The sequence below is a fragment of the Onychomys torridus genome, chromosome 12 (genome assembly GCF_903995425.1).
Source record: "Onychomys torridus chromosome 12, mOncTor1.1, whole genome shotgun sequence".
In the NCBI taxonomy this organism is placed as follows: Eukaryota; Metazoa; Chordata; class Mammalia; order Rodentia; family Cricetidae; genus Onychomys; species Onychomys torridus.
In genome coordinates this window covers 16,215,648-16,236,528 of record NC_050454.1, presented here as the reverse complement: position 1 = coordinate 16,236,528, position 20,881 = coordinate 16,215,648, and the positions used below count along the sequence as shown (strand labels likewise).

Genomic DNA, 20,881 nt, shown 5'->3' with positions numbered 1-20,881 from the left:
CCGGCGCTCCCGGGGGTCACGTGACCACGCTGGGCGTGGCCACGCTAGTTTGTTTTGCTCTAAGGATCCTAAAAGCGCCGAGCACGTGGCCTGGACCCGGGTACCTCGTTCTCCAACCCTTAGCTTTGTTTTTCGCTTCCGTCCCCCTTCTCTAGGCAGATCCTCTATTTCCGCCCTGGCTTTCCCTCACTCAGTGGGACCCACGATTTAGGGGAACCCGGGGTAGGTTTGCCTGCACCTCCACTTCGCTGGTCCCTTTGGCATCGGGATCACCTCAGCTGGTTTTCCTGGCGTCCCGGGCATATGAACCTCAGGCAGCGCCCCTTGAAGGCGTTCCCTGTGACTCATTTCCCGAGCCAGATGTGCCAAGTTGCTTGACAGTCGTTTTCAAGGACACAGACAGCTGTCAGGGGTCTGGATTTGTACATCGGAACAACAAACAAATGTCTAGCTGGTCAAGGGATGCACAAACACCCCTTCCCCCAGCTTCTGCCGGTTGTTTAGTCTGGTTAACACCATAGTGAGAGGTAATCTAGGTCACTGTCTTCCAACCTGAACATAATCCATATTGTTTACCCTTTTGCGTGACCAACAAAATGTGTAGAAAGACTCAAGTATGAATGAAAACTGGTTAGTTTATAATCTCACTGGATATTTAAAGATACACACACGGACAAAACCAAATGGTTTTCATGACACAATACCCTGAGACCTTCGTATACCTCAATGTCCTGCCGCCTATAATTTCTGCAGTTAGAACCCCAATAAAAACAAAAGCCTAATATAGAAGCAAACACTGGGATAAGTGGCCTGAGGTCAGCGAGTTGTTTATTGGGCACGTGATGTAAACTTGGGCACTTCCTCCAGCAACCCGCGAGGGACTGGCTCAGCCTCCCCAGCTCCAGCCTCCGGACCAGGCGCTCTCCACCACCACTCTTTCCATTCCTTGGGTGGCATCCCGCGACCCCCGGCTTCCCTCCTCTCCCAGGGCGTTCCTGCGCTCCCAGCGAGCAGGGTGGACCCTGCCTCGCCTCCTCCCCTCGGACTCGGGCGGCGCAGGCGCAGCAGACGCGGCCGGGAGGCCGGGGACCAGAGCGGCTCCGGCTCCACCCGCCCAGTCAGCGCCCGGCTGGCTGATCTGCGGCCACCGGGACGCGTCGGGCAAGGCCGGCGGGCGGCGTCGCCATGGGTTCGGGCTGGAGCAGCGAGGAGGAGGAGCGGCAGCCGCTGCTGGGCCCGGGGCTCGGGCCTGCACCGGGGGCTGCGCGCAGGGGCCGGGAGGCGGCGGCCGTGCTGCCAGCGGCGGGCCCGGGCCCCGGCCGGGTGTACGGGCGCCGCTGGCTGGTGCTGCTGCTCTTTTCGCTGCTCGCCTTCGCCCAGGGCCTGGTCTGGAACACCTGGGGCCCCATCCAGAACTCGGCGCGCCAGGCCTATGGCTTCACCGGCTTGGACATCGCGCTGCTGGTAATGTGGGGGCCCATCGGCTTCCTGCCCTGCTTCGCTTTCATGTGGCTGATGGACAAGAAAGGTAAGGGGTCCGGGACGCCTGCGGGCGTGTCCCTTCTCCGGGAGCCGGCGCCTGCCAGGATCCTGACCTGCCTGTACCTCCCGGCTCGGTGTAGGGGTTGTGTGAGGTGACCCGGAGTCGCTGGCATCCCATCCCTAACTCCGGAACCCTCTGTCCCCAAAGCGACAAATAAGGAGGATGCTTTCCAAGTTTTTTTTTTTTTTTTTTGTTACGCCCTTTATGCAACACTAGAGATTTAGGCAGTCATCAGATGTTGAAGTCTTTGCATATTGTGGACACCAGAGCGACCCAGTGCACTTGCTGTGAATGTTTTTGACACCTGACAGAAGTGACTCATGCTTTGATTTCAAAGGAATTTGAGGTGCTGAGTGTGAAAGGTCAGAAAAGAGACTGGTGAGGCCCAGATGTAAGGAAGCAATGAGCTGGCGTGGTGACTCCGGCCCAGGAAGGACGGTTGGGAAATTCAGGTCTGACGTCTGGATTTCTGGAAGGTAGCTAGCTCCCCAGGTTGGCCAGGTGACTGTTCAGTTGCGATTTATTACTCTGAGATAAAGATCGCAGATGCAAGAAGGCTCCCTTTCAGATGGGGATTCCAGGCCAGTTGCCGGTGAGATTCTGTGAGATGGGGAGAAGGCCAGTGCTGGAAGAGTCAAGATGTTTCATTATCCCTCCTGAGTATAAGTAAGCCCCCTGGAGGCTGTTGTGCAAGATTGAGACTTCTTAGGTATGTAGTTGGATAATGGTCGGAAACTGCTTTGTGTAGATTCTGTTCAACCTTTTATGAGTTTTGATACAATACATTCTTTGGTTAGTTTTGGAATAACATTGTCTTAGTCTACAGGTCTGTTAACAAACAGCCATAAACTTATAAAACAAAAGACATTTATTTATAGCCTTTCTGGAAAGTGGTAAGTCCAAGACGAAGGAGTAATCGGATTGCTTGTCCAGTGAGCATCATCCATACAATGCTCTTTTCTTTGTAATCTCTCAAGAGAAATGGCCAGGGATCTCTCTGATAAGGGAATTAATCCTATTTGTATAACCTGTTAGGTCCCCAAAGCCCCACCCCTTAGTCCAATCACTTTGCTGGGAGTAGAATTTCAACGGGATTCTGAGTGGACCCACAAATGTTCTGCGTGAAGTAAAAGTGGAACATAGGTTGATGTGGAGTTGTGATTGTCTGGTGTGACATAGCACTCGGGACTATTTGTTATTGAAAGAACAACATCCAACTGTGCATGCTCCCATCCTGGTGATTCCCTTATAGGAGCCCACACGGAAGACAAAATTGATGACTGAATACAGTCAATCATCATGAGCAGTACATATGATCAATATATGTTACAGATGCTCATAAAGGGAGGGCGGGTCTAAGCCCAGAAGAATAGTGTCCAAAAGAGAAGGAAAAGTACTGTGATATGTTCTACCCTAGCATTGAGTTCTGTGCATTCATTTGTTTGGTTTTGGTTTTTTGAGACAGGGTTTCCCTGTGTAGCTTTGCCCCTTTCCTGGAACTCGCTCTGTAGACCAGGCTGGCCTCGAACTCACAGAGATCCGCCTGCCTCTGCCTCCCGAGTGCTGGGACTAAAGGCGTGCGCCGCCCGGCTGTTTGTTTTTTAAAGAAGGTCGTTTGGCAAACTGTAATGACTCTGAGAGTTGCAGGACAAGAGTGATAATGGGTGTAAAAAAAAAATCATGAAATTTAAGATGAAGCTTCAACAACTGAGACAGAATAGACTACATGAAAATCAAGTGAAAGGGCAGTAGACTTAATGTGTATAGTTCTAAAGGAAGAGCTGCGATGTGACCGGTGTGAAGAATCTGCTGGCCATGAGAGGTGTGTAGTGGCGGAGGAAGAGACTGGACTCGTTGAAGACTTTTAGGAGGAGCAGGGAGCTCCCAAAACAGCACTCGAAGTAGAATAAGGTAGAAAAGACCAATTATTAGGTATTGATCTATTTGGTGATTTACTCAAAACACTGCTTATACTCTTTGCCACACACGGCTTCACTTGCTACCTGAAACAGAATGACCTAGAGAAATAGCTGAAACAATGGGTCGTTTCCCCTAACAACCCGCCGACTGCCTCGATCACCTCTGTACAAATCCAGCTTGTGCTGGGTGGTGAGAGGCCGGTAATCCCGTCACTCCTTTAATCCCGGCACTCCAGAGGCGGAGGCAGGAGGATCAACGTGAGTTCGAGGCCAGCCTGGGCTACCCAGAGAAACCCTGTCTTGAAAAACAAACAAAAATCTAGCTTGCTTGCCCATTCCACCTTGTGGTTTTTGAGTATAAAATAAGAATACAAACTGGCCCCGGGATCGAAGGGCTTCAGGAGCTATCCTGGCTCTGTCTACTGATGACATACATCTCTCTCTTCCACTCTCATTGGTGTCGGGGTGCTTATTCCAGGAAGACTCCCACAATACACCGAGTGGGGGATTTCCTTTGTTTGGGAGCTTTCCTTTTTTTTTTTTTTTTTTAATTTTATTTTAAATATATTTATCTTTTAAATTTTTTTCCATTTTACATACCAACCCCAGTTCCCCCTCCCTCCCTTTCTCCCACCTCCTCACCTCCCTCCCACTCTACCCCCATCCACTCCTCAGAGTGGGTAAGGCCTCCCATGGGAGTCAACAAAGTCTGGCATACCAAGTTGAAGGAGAGCCTAGCCCCTCCCCATTGTATCAAGGCTGAGCCAAGTATCCCACCACAGGGAATGGATTCCAAAAAGCCAGTTCATGCACCTGGGATAAGTCCTGGTCCTGCTGCCAGGGACCCCACAAACAGATCGAGTCACATAGCTGTCACCCACATTCAGCGGGTTTAGTTCGGTCCCATGCAGGTTCCTGAGCTCTCAGTCCTGAGTCAGTGAGCTCCAACTAGCACTGGTCAGCTGTCTCTGTGGGTTTCCCCATCATGATCTTGATCCCCTCTTCTTCTTCTTTTTTTTTTTTTTTGAATGCTGAATGCAGTTTATTGAAGGAGGGAGGAGGTCTTAAATACAGGCTTACAGCACAATCGGAGAGCCCCGGTGGGCAGAAGTTCACTTCTGATTTTTTTTTTTTTTTTGGTGCTGATGATTGAACCTCAGGCCTTGCGCTTGATAGGCAAGTGCTCTACCATTGAGCTAAATTCCCTGCCCCCCTCCTGATGTTTTACAATCTTGCAACTAAGCTGTTAACGCCCAATATACTGGATACACAAACATTAAGCATTCTCGAAGGGAAGTAGCATAGGGAGGATATCAAGGTCAAGGTCGGCAAGCAAGGCAACAGTTACCCAAAACAGGGGCCAGGGACCTACAGGGCCCTGCAGGGAGCTTTCTTTTTGCCTTTAAACTGAATTATAGGTCTTATTTGGATTCATCAATGTTTTCACTGTTGTTTGGTGTTTTGTTTTCTCCCTTGAGATTCAATCTAGTCTCTTTCAATCTGGAAATTTCTTAGTCATCCCTTTAAAAGTTGACCATGTTACAAGTCATCAGAAGGCAACAGTTAAGGAACTGAGGAGATGGTTCAGTGGGTAGGAGTATTTGCTGTGAATGCAGGTGGACCTGAGTTCAAATGCCCATGCACCCATATAAAAGAGCTGAGCATGGCCTCCAAGGCAGGAGAGTCCCTGGAGCTCCAGTGAACTTCAGGTTAAGTGGAAGACTGTCTGACACAGTGAAGTGGAAAGTGATAGAGGAAGGTGCCATTGTACTCCTCTGGCTACACACACACCTGCAAACACAGATGTGCACATACCCCCCCCCCCCCACACACACGCGAGTAAACTAAAGAAAACAAAATTAGAAAAGGCTTAATCATAGCTCATAGCCTTACTGATTTTCTTATGATAAGTGAGTGAGATACCGTCTATTCTGCACAATAGGATTCAGCTGGGAACACTGGGTTTAATGAGTACAAACAAGAACACAGAACAGAGAAAACATGGCCATTAACACCAGAGTGCTCCTGGCCACAATTTGTATTCAAGCAGAGGAGACCTAGCATACTCCCTTACTAGAAATCTCCTGTTCAGGAAAGACTGGTCTGTTTTGGGTTTTAGCCACTTCCTTAAAGTTTTAATTTAATTTTAGCATGAATGACTCTTAGGCTGCTAGTTTTTATGTCAACTTGATACAACCTGGGGTCATCTGAAAAGGAAGAATCCTTCTAGAGAAAATGCCTCCAGAGAATTGGCCTGTACGCAAGCCTGTGGTATATTTTCTTTCTCTAAAAAAAAATGTTATTTATTCATTATTCATTCATTCATTCATTTATTCGTGTGTGTGTGTGTGTGTGTGTGTGTGTGTGTGTGTGTGTGTGTATGTGTATACCTGAGGAGGTCAAAGTCATTCCCCGGCACTAGAGTTACAGGTACTGGTGAGCTGCCTGATGGGGTGCTGGGATTCAAACTCTGGTCCTCTACAAGAACAATGTATGTTCTTAACTGCTGAGCCATCTCTCCAGCCCCTGTGATGCATTTTCTCCACTAATAATTGATGTGGGAGGGTCCAGTTTACGGTGGATGGTCCACCCACGGGCTGGTGGTCCTGAGTGTTAGGAGAAAGCAGGCTGAGCAGCAAGCCATGACAGCAGCCAGCCAGACAGCAGCCAGCCAGACAGCAGCACCCCTCCAGTGACCTTCCCTCAGTTTCTCTCTCCAAGTTCCTGTCCTGTTGGAGTTCCTGCCCCTGACTTCTCATGACTTGAGCGTTAAACGCTGAAACAAACCCTTTCCTCTCCGAGTTGGTTTTGGTCACGGTGTTTTAACTATGACAACCCCATTTTAGTTTGGTCTGGTCTGTTGGTTTTCAGTGTAGGAACTCGGTCCAAAACAGTCCAAAAAATAGTAATTTTTTGCTTAATAGAACAAAATGCTGTTTTGTAGTTTCTTTCAACATCTTTTTCCCTCAGTAGTATTTTAATGTTGTTTTCTGAGTTTAGTTAATCTTGCTTTTGTGTTACAGAATGTTAGTTTTTATTCTACTTATCATAAGTGCGTCTGTCATTCATGGCTGTCTACATTAGAAATTACTATTCCCTTCAGAAAATAAGTTGCTTTTGGGATTATTTCATAGTTCCAATAACTGTATAGACAGTTTAATTTTGTATTTTCCATTGGTTGAAGCAATACAAAAATGAATTTAAGATCTCTCCCTTGGGCTGGGTATCCCCAACATATACTGTTCACACATATAACCACCCCCCAAAGTTCTCTCTTTTGGGAATAGTTCTCCTTTTCTGTGGGAGCAGTTAATATACTTTCATAATCTTGGTGTCCCAACTGCACCCACACCCAGCAAGTTCTCCCTTTCAGTGGCTTGCTCACTGGGAGGAATGCAGTTCTGTCTGATTAGCGTAGAAACCCTGTTATCTTCTGAAACGAGTGTTGTACCTTTCCACCCCTTTGTGTTCACCAGCAAGGAAACAGAAGAACTTGTTAGTGAGATAATAGGGGTGCCAAGCCTGCACCCTGGAAAGCAAGCCAACAAGTGATTAAGGCAATAGCATGTGCTAAGTGAGCTGGGACTAGAGGCTCCCAAAGTCTTCATCTAGTCAGAGAGGACTAAGTGTTGTATTTTAAAAACAACAGCAAGGAGTCACACCATACAACAGGGCCATGTAGGAGGTTTGTTGAGGGGAGGGGAGAGAAGGGGGCAGAGACCGAGCCCTGGGGGATAAAAGCGGAGGAGAGAGAGGGAGATGGAGGTGTACAAGGCCCGCCTTTTATAAGGAGATGTAGCGAATGCACACAGGGAATGCTCTTAGTGGCTGCAGCTGAGGTGTATCCTGTCAGGACCAGTACAGATGCCTAAATGCTAACTAAGAAGCAGAGAGCTGCTTTGGAGGAAAATATGGAACAGTAAAGGAAGAAGGGCGTGCAATATGGTGTCATCCAGTGTGTTCTAGCTTGTGTAAACGGTCCCACCGGCCTCACATGGAAGGTGTATTTGAACAGATAGATGCCTGAAGGAAGAGGGAAGCCTGGCATGTCAATGCTGGGCAAGAATGTCTGAAGGAAGAGGGAAGCCTGGCATGTCAATGCTGGGCAAGAATGTCTGAAGGAAGAGGGAAGCCTGGCATGTCAATGCTGGGCAAGAATGTCTGAAGGAAGAGGGAAGCCTGGCATGTCAGTGCTGGGCAAGAATGTCTGAAGGAAGAATGGTGACGACAGATCCTGACTCGTTTGTCATAGACTTGTTTGTCATATTCCAGAAGGAGCTGTACGGCCTTTGAGGCTAGAGTAGCCCAGTGAGGGAAACTGTAGGCAGAGATGAGATCAGCGAGCTCGAGAGACTGGCTCAGGCTGGGCCTCCTCCGCCACTCTAAGGACATGGCTCTTAGGAGTGAGCTTAGCCATGAGGCTTTGAACAGAGGAGTAAAGATGACTGTGCTCTTGTCCTGATTCTGAATGCAGAAGCAGGAAGACCTCTTAGGCTAGTAGAAAAGGCCAGGTGGTAGCTGTGGAGGATTTGAGAAGAGATTAGACTGGACATGCGTGTGGAAAGTAGACTCACCAGTATTGTTGATGGGTTGGATATAGCATGTGAAGGAAAGGAGAAGGCTAATCTATTTCTTAACTTCCTACTAACAGGGAGAATGGAATTTTGATCTACTGGGATATTTAAGATATGGAAGGGAGGTCAGGAGTAGTGAGTGGCACACATCTTTGTTCCCTGCACTCGGGAGGCTGAGGCAGGCTGTTTTCTATGAGTTTGAGGCTAGCCTGGTCTACAAAGTGATTTCCAGGCCAGCCTTTTCATAGATACACACACACACACACACACACACACACACACACACACACACATACACACACACACAGATTATGAAGGGAGTAGTTTAAGGTAAATGGCATGAAGATTGGGGATTTGAAACGCCCATTAGATATTCATGAAGATAGATTAAACTGTCAGTTGAATATATAAGGAGTTCAGTGAAGAGCCTGCATGATACATGTAGGAACTGTTAGCTGTAATGGAATGTAAAGTATCAGGGCTAGGTTGGATACCTGTGGAGAGAGGTGGGATTGAGGTTCAATTGGATTGAACCTGGGACACCCCATTATTATGAGGTTGGGGGAAGAATGAACCCACAAGTGAGGACAGATAGAGCCTTGGATTTAGCAACATGAAGACCTTTGGTGTCATTTGAAAGAATGGTCTCATTAGAGTAGTAGGGTGAGGTGAGAATAAAATGGGAAAGACGAATTGGAGACAGTGAGTGTGGACATGGCTTTGCAGAACTCATAACATAAAGGGCAAAAGAGAGTTTGAACAAGAGCCCGGAGGGAATGTAACATGAAGAATTTTCTTTTTTTAAGTAAAATAACCTACAGCATATTTCAGTAATACATTGGTGTTGTGGATACATGAGGAAGGAGGACGTAGATGCTGGAAGGAGAGAGAGGAATTGATGGAACCATGCTGTTCATAGTGTAATAGCATAGCGGGATGTAGTCTCCACAACATAGATAGACTAGTTGGCCTTAGGAGCATTGACAACTAATCCTTACTAGTAATAGAAGACAAGATGTATTTAAGGTGATAGGTGGTAGCTCACAAGGATTATTTTGCTCTTATGTAGCAGAAAATCAGAAACAAAATTATTGCTTGATGAATGAGGTTAAAGGAACAGTTATTAGAGAGAGAATAATTTGCTATCATAGTTAGGGTTTCCATTGCTGGGAAGAGACACCATGACCATGGCAACTTACAATGGAAAATATTTAATTGGGGCTGGCTTTCAGTTCTAGAGGTTTAGTCCATTATCATCATGGTAGAAAGCATGGCCATATACAGGCATAGTGCTGGTGAAGGAGCTGAAACTTCTACATATAGATTGGCAGGCAGCAGGAAGGGAGACACTAGGCCTGGCTGGAGCTTCTGAGACCTCAGAGCCCATCCTCTGTCATACATTTCGTCCAACAAGGCCACACCTACTTTAACAAGACCACAGCTCCTAATGAAGCCACTCCCTGTGGACCTAATGGGCCATTTTATTCAAACCACCGCTCTTAAGAAACGCTTCCTCGGGAACTTCAGAATACATCAGTTAGAAGTTGATGGATTGTTTCAGCATTGAAAGCCTACTGTTTTTGGAGATGGGATTTCTCTGTGTAACAGTCCTGGCTGTCCTGGAACTTGCTCTGTAGACCAGGCTGGCCTCAAACTCACAGAGATCCACCTGCCTCTGCCTCTCAAGTGCTGGGAATAGGACCAAAAAGAGCTCATGCCAAGAATAAAGGGTTGAGAGTGATATAAAAAGGGACCATGGAATATAAGCTGAGTCAAGAAAAGAGAAAGCATCCTTAGATAAATAAGAAAAAGTAGTAGATTTACCCATTGTTTTTAATAAGATAAAGATTTTCTTGTCATAGTTGTTAGTGTATGAAAGGGAGTGTGTGGGAAAGAGAGGTCATGATTGAAAAGCCAGGTACTCGTAACTCAGATTATGTCATGGATGTAATTTTATAAAATAAAGGCAGAACGTAACCAAGAGAGTAGGTGGTTGTCTTAGTCAGGGTTTCTGCTGATGTGGTGAAACACCATGACCAAAGCAACCTAGGGAGGAGAGGATTTGCTTGGTTTACGTATCACAAGTCCATTGAGGGAGCCAAGACAGGGATTCAGACAGGTCAGGAACCCAGAGTCAGGAGCTGATGGAGAAGCCATGGAAGAGTTCTCCTTGCTGGCTTGCTAATCATGGCTTGCTCAGCCTGCTTTCTTATAGAACCCAGGACTACTGCCCAGGGGTGGTCCCATCCACAATGGACTGGGCTCTCTTACATTAGTCACATTAATCACTAATTTAAAAAATATCCGATAGCCTTGCCTGTAGCCATATCTTGTGAAGGCATCATCTCAGTTGAGGCTCCCTCTTCCTGTATGACTCTAGCTGTGTCAAGTTGACAAAAAAACTAGCCAGCACAGTGGTAGAAATGGGTTGGAGGGCATGATCATGAGTAAGAGGTCAGAGAACTGAGAGGTCAAGATGAAAGTATTATTTAGCAGATAATTGAAAGGAGTATTGTGTTGAGTAGTAATGAATCAAGTCTCTTCAGACAATGAGGATGAGTGATGTGGAGGCAGGTATGTAGTGGTCTATAAACAACCACAATGAGGAAGAGTTGATATTATGTCAGATCAAATAGATCAAAGGCTGCTTTGGCCGTTGTAGTGGTTTGATTGAGAAGTGCCCCCATAGGCTCAGGCATTTGAACACTTTGTTCCCAGTTGGTGGCACTGTTTGTCAAGATTAAGGAGGAAGTACATCACTGAGGGTGGGCTTTGAAAATTTAAAGCCCCACCCCACTTCCGGTTCACTCTTTCCTGTTCCTGCTTGCTTGTTTGCTGCTGTGCTTCCCTGCCATGATGGACTCTTCCCCTTTGGAGCCGTAAGACCAAATAAACGCGTCCTTTTAAAGTTATTTCTGGTCATGGTATTTTATCACAGCAACAGAAACCAGGACAGAAGTTCATATCCGAGAGTGGGCTATTGCTGTGGAGAATCTGACCGTGTTGTCTTTGGAGGAATGTGGAAGACTTCGGAACTTTGAACTACACAAGTGGTTGAATGCTAAACAGGGCTTAATGGGCTGCTGTCATAGGAGCCTGGAAGATTGCAATACTGAGAACAAAGCAGACAGACTATAGAGGCCCAGCTCAAGAGTCCAGAGAGAAGCAAGGACTTTACCAGCAGCTAAGCAAGAGCCCATGCCCGTGACAATTTGGCAAAGAATCTGTCTTCTGTCCCTGTCCTAAGAACTTACTTGAGACTAAATTGAAACATAATGGACTAATTTATTTGGTGGAGGAAATTTCAAGATAACAATGTTGAAACTGCGGTATGGTGGTTATGATGGGGCTTAGACAGGTCTACAGTGAAGAAGAGCAAGTGAGGCAAAAAGAAATACAAAATGTACTGTAGTCGGGAGAGAAGAAACACTTGTAAACTTAGTGTTAACTTCACAGCCAAGGCTTGTGCAGGAAGAGAGGCTGGAATTGTTAAGGAGGTTAACATGTTGAGGTGTTGAAGAGAGGCCTGCTCTGCATTGGACTAAGGAAGGAAGGGTGCTCCCAGGACAAGAACACCCCCCCCCCCACACACACACACACCAGCTAGGCTTCCACCTTGTCAAAGGAAAAGGCCTAAAGAATTTTCTGTTCCTAGAAAGCACCTGCAAACAAAAACTGCAGCTAATGTGATTCCAGGGGCTGAGGGGCCAGTCCAGGCTGACAGTACAAATCAACAGTGTCATCCGGTCTACACGGTGATGGTTTTAGAGGCACAAAGGACAGAAGAATGAAGAGACATTGAGTGAAGCTGTGAAAACAAAGTCTGGGCTTCAGTGGACACCCAAGATGTCAGATGCCAGAGCCATGGGGTGTCTGCCAAGAAGAGCTACGTACAGGGAATTGAACCAATCTAAGAGAGATGTGTGTTGCAGGCGGCAAATCTGAAGGTCATCTGAGCCCTTGGCACCAGATGTGAACTACCGAATTTGTGGTTGTGCTGGTGGGTTCTGGTCTTGCTTTGGTCCAGTATCCTACCCTGTGCCCTCAGCCCTCCCTTTTGGTCTGGTGACCTATAGTCTATGCTGTTAAATATTGGAAGTTTGTAACAGAAGTTTTGATTTTACAGGGGGTTACAATTAAGAGATTACCTTGAGTCTCAGAAGAGAATTTTAAAAAGTGTTGAAGCTATGAAAGACTATGGGCACTTTTGAAGTTGGCCTAAATGTGTTTTACATTATGACATCGCCATGAGACTGTGGATTCCAGGGAGTAAAATGTGGAGTCTTGAATCAGGAGTGCTCCCCACAGGCTCAGGCTTTTGAGCACTTGTCTGTTGGTGCTGGTGTGTTTGGAGCGCTTATGGAAAGCCTTGGTGGAGGAAGTACATCACTGGGGACCACCTTTGAGAGGTTCAGGCTCTGTTCCACTTCCGGTCTGCTTTCTGCCTCATGCTTGTTGTAAAAGAGGTGAGCTCCCAGCTTCCTGCTCCTACTGCCAGCTTACCTGCTGCCCCTGCCGGTTTGCACTCAGACCCTCTAGAACCATAAGCCAAACCAGTCCTTTCTTCTATAAGCTGCCTTGGTCAAGGTATTTTATCAGAGTTGCAGAAAAGAAACTAATAGGGTGTAACACGCATTGCTAAATGGTCTTATTAATAGAAAACCCGGAACCAGACATTGGGGTGAAAGCTGAAAGTTCAGAGAAACAGAACAGCCAGCCACTAGTTCTTATTTCTACGAAATCCTCAGTCTCGAGAGAGTGAGTTCCTGTTTCCTCATGCCTTATATACCTTTCTTATATGCCATATTACTTCCTGGGATTAAAGGCTTGTGTCCTTCCCAAGCAAAGACATGAGATCTCAAGTGCTGGGATTAAAGATGTGTGCTACCATGCCTGGCTCTGTTCCCAGGATGGCTTTGAACTCAGAGATCCAGACGGATCTCTGCCTCCTGAGTAATAGGATTAAAGGCATGTGCCACCACTGCCTGACCTCTATGTCTAATTTAGTGGTTGGCTTTGTCCTCTGATCCCCAAGAAAGCTTTATTGGGGTACACAATATATCACCACAATAGAGCATGATGGAAAAATCAGGAACTGGGTTTTCACTAAAACAAAACAACAGAAAAGTACTTGAAACATAGCTGTCAGACATTGAATGACTGGGCACAGCAATGATCCTTATAATGGATCCTTCAGCTTACTCCGTGGGGAGAATTTCCATGCAGCAGTGCAAAGATGGAGAAGCCATCCTTTTTCCTAAGTTGAAGACTCAGTTATAAATTCAGTGTTGGCAGTGTAGCTCAGTTGGTGGGGTACCCACCTGTCATGCCAGATGCCCTGGGTTTAACCCTAGCACCACATAAATCAGAACAGTGGTACACAGGCCTGTAATCCCAACCACTGTGGAGGTGGGAACAGGAGTAGTTCAAGATTGTCCTCATTTGGCTCCTAGCCTCCGTGGATTCAAGGAGACGAATCAAAACAACAGGATAGTTATAACAGTGTGTTCTTAGGCTAGTGAGACGACTCAGCAGGTGAGGGTCTTTCCTGCCGTGCTTGATAACATGGTTTAATCCCTGGAGCCACATGGTGAAAGAACGCCTGCAAGCTGTCCTCTGACCTCCACAGCTGCATCCACAGCTACGCAATATAAATGTAAAACAATTTTTAAAAAAGAAAAATTAAAGAGGCCATCAAAAAGAATCCTTAGGGTACAGTACCAAAGAGGAGGAAGCTTCGGAGAAAGAAATTTCTAGATCTATGAGAGGGGTTTTATGTGAGAAAACATCCAAAGGCTGGAGGGAAAAAAATACCCTAAAAGAGAAGGCAGAAAAACTGGTTATGAAGCCTGTACATGGCATACACCTGTGACGGCCAGGATGGGAAAACTTTTATAAATCTACCCCGTATGCCTTTAAGATGGAAGGAAGCTTGACTGTGTTAAGGAGAAATAGAGAAAGCATCAAAAGGTCAACATTAAACTAGCAAAGTTGAAAAGTTTACTTAGTGGCTAAGATTTTTAAAAAATACTGTACTAGGACTCAGTGATTTGTGAGGCCATTTAAAATGGCCTGGTATACATGTGGTTGGGATCTCAGAGGAAGGTGGGCAAGATAAAGGGTAAAGAAGGGATAAAATGAGGTGATAGAAAAAATGTTTTGAAGAAATAATGGAAGAAAAGTTTCCAAGTCTGATTTCTCTATCCTATATATCTAGGAATCCCAGCAGAGGAAAGCTACATCAAAACATAGAATCATATTGCTCTGGGCCAGTGGTAACAGAGGATCTTTTTGGGTTTTTTTTTTTTTGTTGTTGTTTTGTTTTTTTTGTTTTTTGTTTGTTTGTTTTTTTGAGACAGGGTTTCTCTATGTAGCTCTGGTTGTCCTGGTTGTCCTGAAACTCACTCTATAGACCAGGCTGGCCTCAAACTCAGAGAGATCCACCTGCCTCTGCCTCCCAAGTGCTGGAACTAAAGGCGTGCACCACCACTGTCCAGCTGATAACAGAGAATCTTAAAATTCCCGAGAGAAAAAGGGTGGAGAGCTTTAAGACAGAAAATGTACCATGCTTAGGAAGTGGCCGTGGAAGCAACATCCTAAGCGGGGAGTCGCTGTGGAGAACAAGGTGGAGAGACCCTTTGGAGAAATGCTGGAGAAGGTTGGGATCCCCTTGATTGTGCTGAGACCCCAGAAGGTGCAGTGGGAAGGCTTCCGGAGTTAGATTTCAGAGACATTGGATTAAAGATAGAGCCCACATGAACTTTGTCTCTGCAGCTCTGTACTTGTATTAACTTCACCTGAATTCTTTGTTTCTGTTTTATTAAATACTTGTATTTTTCTATAGTGTAATTATAGAAATGTTTAAATTTATATATATATAATGTGTGTGGGTGTTTTGTCAGCATGCATGTCTATGTGCTACATATATGCAGTTCCCGCAGAGGTCAGAAGAGGGCGTTACAGATAGTTGCGAGCCACAAGGTAGGTGCTGTGACTTGAACCCAGGTCCTTTGGAAATATAGTCAGTGCTCCTAACCATCGAGCCATTTTCCAGCCCCTTGAATTTACTTTCCATTGCAGGCATTTGTCAAGTTTTGTTTCAAAAAAAAAAAAAAAAAAAAAAAAAATCTCTGACTCTCTTGTGTCATAGCCTGGGGTTTGGTACATGTTGTAGAGAATCCCATCCCTGTATCTGGTGGGTCCCCATATCTCATCCACTGAAAGGCAACTTCCTGAAGTATCTAGATGCCATATTTGACAGAATTTTATTTTTAATTTTAATTTTGTTTGCTTTTGCAAGTGTGTTCTAACCATACTCTTGTGTGGTTTTTGCCCTCACATACTGTGACCCCTGGAGGTCCATTCATGTATAACTTTTACTTATCTCTTTATTGGATTTCACTGAGTCCTTTATTACCTCTCTTCCGGGATGAATTGATTTCGCTCTGATTAAATGGAATTAGAGAGTCCTGCCTTGTTGAGGTATGTGACAGGCGGAAAGCATTCCATTCAAGATAGTCTAAGTGGGATAGATTAAGTAACACATGGCAACAATTAAACAAAAAGCCTGCTTGTAGTTTATCTGTTCCAAAATTGCTTTAATAATCACCTTTCACAACCTCTTCATTCTCACATTTATATACGCTATTATAGCATCATATATATGATTGAAAGCGATGCCGCATAGAAGTCTTGGGCAGTAGCAGTGGAAAGCTGGGTTATTTGGACCATATGGCATAGTCAGTGCTCCACGATTTCTTTGCTGCCTCTAGAATTACAAGCAAAACCCTTGGGAGGAAGATAAGCCTCGTGTACAGTATAAAATGCAAACTCTGGTGTCTTTTCGGGTGCCCAGAATAACTTTACAGGAACAGTTTTAGGGTATTTATGGCAGTGTGTGTATTTTTCATTAATTACACTCTATTTCCTGAAGCTATCCTGCCTTTTCCAAGCCCGTGTTCTGTTAGTAGAAGCAGTAATGAGCAGTATGTATTCATTACTTGTTAGCAGGAAGCACAATTCTCTATGGCATTCCTTCTGCCAAATTGTATTAATCATATTCAGATTATATAAGAATATTATAAAGTTTGCGCCATTCATATCACAAAGTATTCTCAGTGTGGCATTTATGTGCCAGATCTGGATCTTAAATTTATTTTCCCTGTGATGTTTGTTCTGCATAATCATCATTTTGTTGACTTTCAATTTCCTTCAAGCAGAGAAGAAATTTGAAAATCAAATATTTATCCATTTATCCTCTACTAAATTTTTTTCTGAAAAAAAAAAAAAAGGACCATTTTATTAATTGTTCAGTTCTGTTTTCTCTGTGGCATAGTTTCAAATGTTGAATTTGGGAGATATTTGAAGGCATATGGGCCCCTGTACCCTGCTTGTGTGAGTCACCTGTGTGATGTGGCTGCCGCAGCCATGAAGGTTCAGTGCGAACAGAAGAATAGCATTCCAAACGTAGGCAGACACAGTTTCATTATACCGTTTCATTCTGTGTTCACAGTGTACATCTTACTGTGTTTTCATGTGAGTTCCTGGTTACCTGGTGTTTTCTTTCATTCTGTTGCTGTGACAAATACCATGACCAAAAGTGTCTTAGGGGAGGAGATTTATTTGGCTTCCAATTCCAGGTAGCAGCAGTTCATCCATTGTTAAGGAAAGTCAGGATGGGAACTTGAAGCAGAAACCTTGGAGGAAGGTTGTTTATGGCTCACTCTTTAGCTCATGTTTCCTTAGACAGCCCAGGGCCATTTGCCCAGGAGAGGCCTGGCCCCTCCTACATCAGGTAACAGTCAAGACATGCCTCACAGACCAATCTGATCTGGGCAGTCCCTCAGTTAAGGCTCCCTTCTCAGGTGACTCCAGTTAAAAATGACTCAACTCAGACACCTTGATTGTGTACCTGTGTATATATGTCTAAACACGTTTATTTTATTTTATTTTATTTTATTTTATTTTATTTTATTTTATTTTATTTTATTTTATTTGTGTGTGTGTGTGTGTGTGTGTGTGTGTGTGTGTGTGTGTATTTTGCCCTTTTACTTATGTGCCTGGTCATTGACACACATTTGAAAATAACTGATCACATTAATAATAATAAAGGAAAAACTACCTGATCCATATTATTTCCTAAAGTCTTGAGCCATGAATGAAATGACATAAATTTTTTTTTAATTTGTCAGGCATAGTAACACACACCTTTAATTCCAGCACCCAGGAGGCAGTGGCAGGTGGATCTCTGTGAGTTCAAGTCCAGCCTGGTGGACATAGCAAGTTCGTGGCCAGCCAGAGCTACGTAGTGTCTCCATTTTTTTCTAATTTGCATTATTATCCATGTATGTATGTATGATGGGGGTATTGTGTTAACCTTTCCTGGGGAGACACGTTAATGTCCAGTCCCCACCCTGGAGATGATGGGGTTGAACCTTTGTCCTCTGCAAGAGAAGCAAGTGTCGTTAACCTTCGAGCCTCCAGTCCTGACAGCATCATTTTATAAGTTGAAAACCAGCTGGATAACACAAAACAATTGGGATACTGCGATTTGAATTAATAGTCAGAGGTTGTAAAGACAACTTTCCAATGCCCCAGAAAATATCTATATAAAGATTTATCTTTTTATTTTTATTTGTGTATGTGTGTGTGTGTACTTGCCTGAGATATAAAATTTAAATCGTCTTTTAAAATAATTTTCCATGTTTTTAGTATATACCTGAATGAAGCCTTCTGGACATTGACTCGGATGACTAGAGCGTTAGGGCTTCCCCTGTCTTTGTGATCATCACGGTTTTCCTACTCAAGGGAAAGCCAGCTGCTTCTCAGCGTTCAGGTGGATTTTTCCCACCACATGTGGGGGCATTAGAAAGGAGCTGTTGTGTTAGAATGTGATATTAGGTTGATGACATAAAAAGAGTCTCAGCCAATGTTGGGCTCACATCGAGGGAACAGGACTCACCTGGATGCTCTTCTCTACTCCCCCCAGGTTTGCGGGTAACCGTGCTGTTGACGTGCCTTCTTGTGGTTCTGGGGACTGGTCTAAGGTGCATACCTGTATCAGACTTAACCCTTAAGAAAAGGTAAGTCCTGTACCACATTTCCACCATCTTAATCTTTTCTTACAAGTGTCTTATTTATGCTCGATTATACGTCTCTGGTGATGTGATCTGAGAGGGTCACAGATGTGGAAGCATTTATTCTTTTGACTTTGTGTAATGGTTAGCTTAAGTTTCTTGTCACATGAAAGATGCTGGACTAGTTATGGAAATAAAAAGAAAATACAACAAAACAAGTGAATCTTCTTGTTACCCAGGAGCTGTAATAACCATGAGAAAATGAAAGTATAATATTCCACAAATAAGTATAACAGGACACACACACACACACACACACACACACACACAAGGCAATGGGGGCTGGAGAAATGGATCAGAGGTTAAGAGCACTTGTTGCTTTTGTAGAGGACCTGGGTTCAGTTCCTAGCACCCACATGGCAGCTCACAACCATCTGTATACCCCAGTTCCAGGGGATCCAGCAGGTATGCATATGGTGCTTATATGCGCATGCAGGCAAAACATTCATACAGATAAAGTAAAGTAAATGGTAAAGAGGAGATGTAAAGTTGCCCTGTGAGATAAAGATGTATTGGTTGTGCACAGAAGTGTGAATGGTAGAAGATGGAAGATCACACCTGGCAGGGATGGCTTGAACCGAGTGAGTGGCTTTGTGGGGAAGCGTGGGAAGTCCAAGCAGCAGCAGGTGCTGCCGGGATGTGGGGCTGGAGTCTTTAAGAGTGTGTGAGCTCCTAAGGGTTCAGGGCTTCCTCTGAGCTAGGAAACCACTGGAGGTTTTAAGCTGTGGTGTGTCCTGGTTACAGGCTGCTGTATTGGTGTAGGGAAGCTGGAGGTCCCAGGCAAAATGGGGAAACAAGTCAGTAAATTGGGGGCGGGGGCTAGTGGGGAAGGCAGCTGGGTGTTGTGTTAGCAAAGATGATGTGACAGAGTGGTGAAATTCTGTTACATTTTGGAGCACTTGCTGCTGGAAATGCAGGTATGGGCAGGAGAGGGATCCAGGATGACTCCTGGCTTCGAGGAGTTGCAGGAATGGGAAGGATGCATATGTGCGTGCGTGCGTGCGTGCGTGCGTGCGTGCGTGCGTGCGTGTGTATGTGCAAGCAAATGTGAGGACAGGTCTGAGGCATCACTAGAGTAGATGGCTGTTGATTCTGTTAGCAGAGGTGGGGACATGGGAAGGTGGGCTTCAGTGACAGGGTGACTTTCATTTAGAACAGAAATTTAAGGTTTAAAAGTAAATGTTCAAAATATATTCTCTTACGATAACAAATGTTTTGTATCATAAGAGAAAGCCAGAAAAGATCACATGGGCTCCTGTGGAAGGCCGCCACTTCCATCCTTCTTGAGTTGGGTCTTCATTTGAGATGGTCTTGATTTTTTTAAACATTACACGTTCGTTTGTTTTGTTTTTAAGCATCCACAGTGTTAAAATACAATTTCAGTATAACGACATCAAGGCACTCTGAAGAGGTCAGGCAGCCTCTGGCTTTTATCCTGCCCTGGACCACCTATGTTCTTACATCCCACCCTCCTCATCCTTCCCAGTTAGGATTCGAGAAATAAAGAGTTGGGTCTGCATTTTGGCAGAGAAAGTGGAACAAAAGAGAATAGAAAAGAAATGTGGAGGTTGGGGATTTAGCTCAGTGGTAGAGCTCTTGCCTAGTAAGCGCAAGGCCCGGGGTTCGATCCTCAGCTCTGGAAAAAAGACAAAAAAAAAAAAAAAAAAAAAAAAAATCTGAATAGCTGGGCTGGAGAGATGGCTCAGTGGTTAAGAGCACTGTTTTTCCAGAGGACCCAGGTTCAATTCCCAGCACCCACATGGGAGCTTACAACTGTCTGTAACTTCAGTTCTAGGGGACCTGGCTCCCTCGCACAAACATACATGCAGGCAAAACACCAATGCACATTAAAAAAAAGAAAAAAGAAATGTGGATAAAAGTTGGATGGACAGGAAGGAGAAACAGCTCAGAGATATTGAAACTTTACTAAAAAAAAAATAGTATAAATCTAATTTTTCGTTTTGTGTTCATCTGTAAAGAAGTTTTCCCCAGGAATGAGATACTTTGTGTCCATACCATATTTTCAAGCAGTAGTCACAGTACACAATGCAGCTGTCAAAATGAAAATACTATAATTAGAACCTATATTTTTATCTGATAATGTGCTAGATTGCTACTTTTCAGCTTATATGACATAATGGAAGGAATAAAGACATAAAATATGTATTTAAACATCCCTGAAACAAGAATTTGGCAATCTGTGTCTTGTGGGCCTGGCTCACATGGAGCTTTTTGAGTTCAGACCCACCCTCGGGAAATGGTGCCCTTTACCCTGACTTCTTTTTTATTTTTTATTTTTTTGAGCTGAGGACCAAACCCAGGGCCTTGTGCTTGCTAGGCAAGCGCTCTACCACTGAGCTAAATCCCCAACCCTGTTTTTTTTTGTTGTTGTTGTTGTTGTTTTTGTTTTTTGAGACAGGGTTTCTCTGTATAGCTTTGCACCTTTCTTGGAACTCGCTTTGGATACTAGGCTAGCCTCGAACTTCCAGAGATCCGCCTGCCTCTACCTCCGAGTGCTGGAATTAAAGGCGTGCACCACCACCGCCCCGCTGGTTTTTTTTTTTTTTTTTTTTTTTTGTTGTTGTTGTTGTTGTTGTTGTTTTGTTTTTTGAGACAGGGTTTCTCTGTGTAGCTTTGGAGCCTGTCCTGTAACTCACTCCATAGTAGACTCGCAAATGCTGGGATCAAAGGCGTGAGCCACCACCACCC

At 44.8% G+C, this 20,881-nt stretch overlaps 1 protein-coding gene across 1 annotated transcript in view; it reads left to right on the top strand.

The window, feature by feature from the left end:
• Window positions 1-868: 868 nt before the first annotated feature.
• Window positions 869-20,881, top strand: part of Slc49a4 (solute carrier family 49 member 4) — an 87,801-nt gene continuing 67,788 nt past the window's right edge. Inside the window, exons 1-2 of the mRNA XM_036203835.1 lie at window positions 869-1,528; window positions 18,025-18,118. Coding sequence (XP_036059728.1) covers window positions 1,186-1,528; window positions 18,025-18,118 — 437 coding nt within the window. The 5' untranslated portion in view covers window positions 869-1,185. The remainder of the gene's footprint in view (window positions 1,529-18,024; window positions 18,119-20,881) is intronic.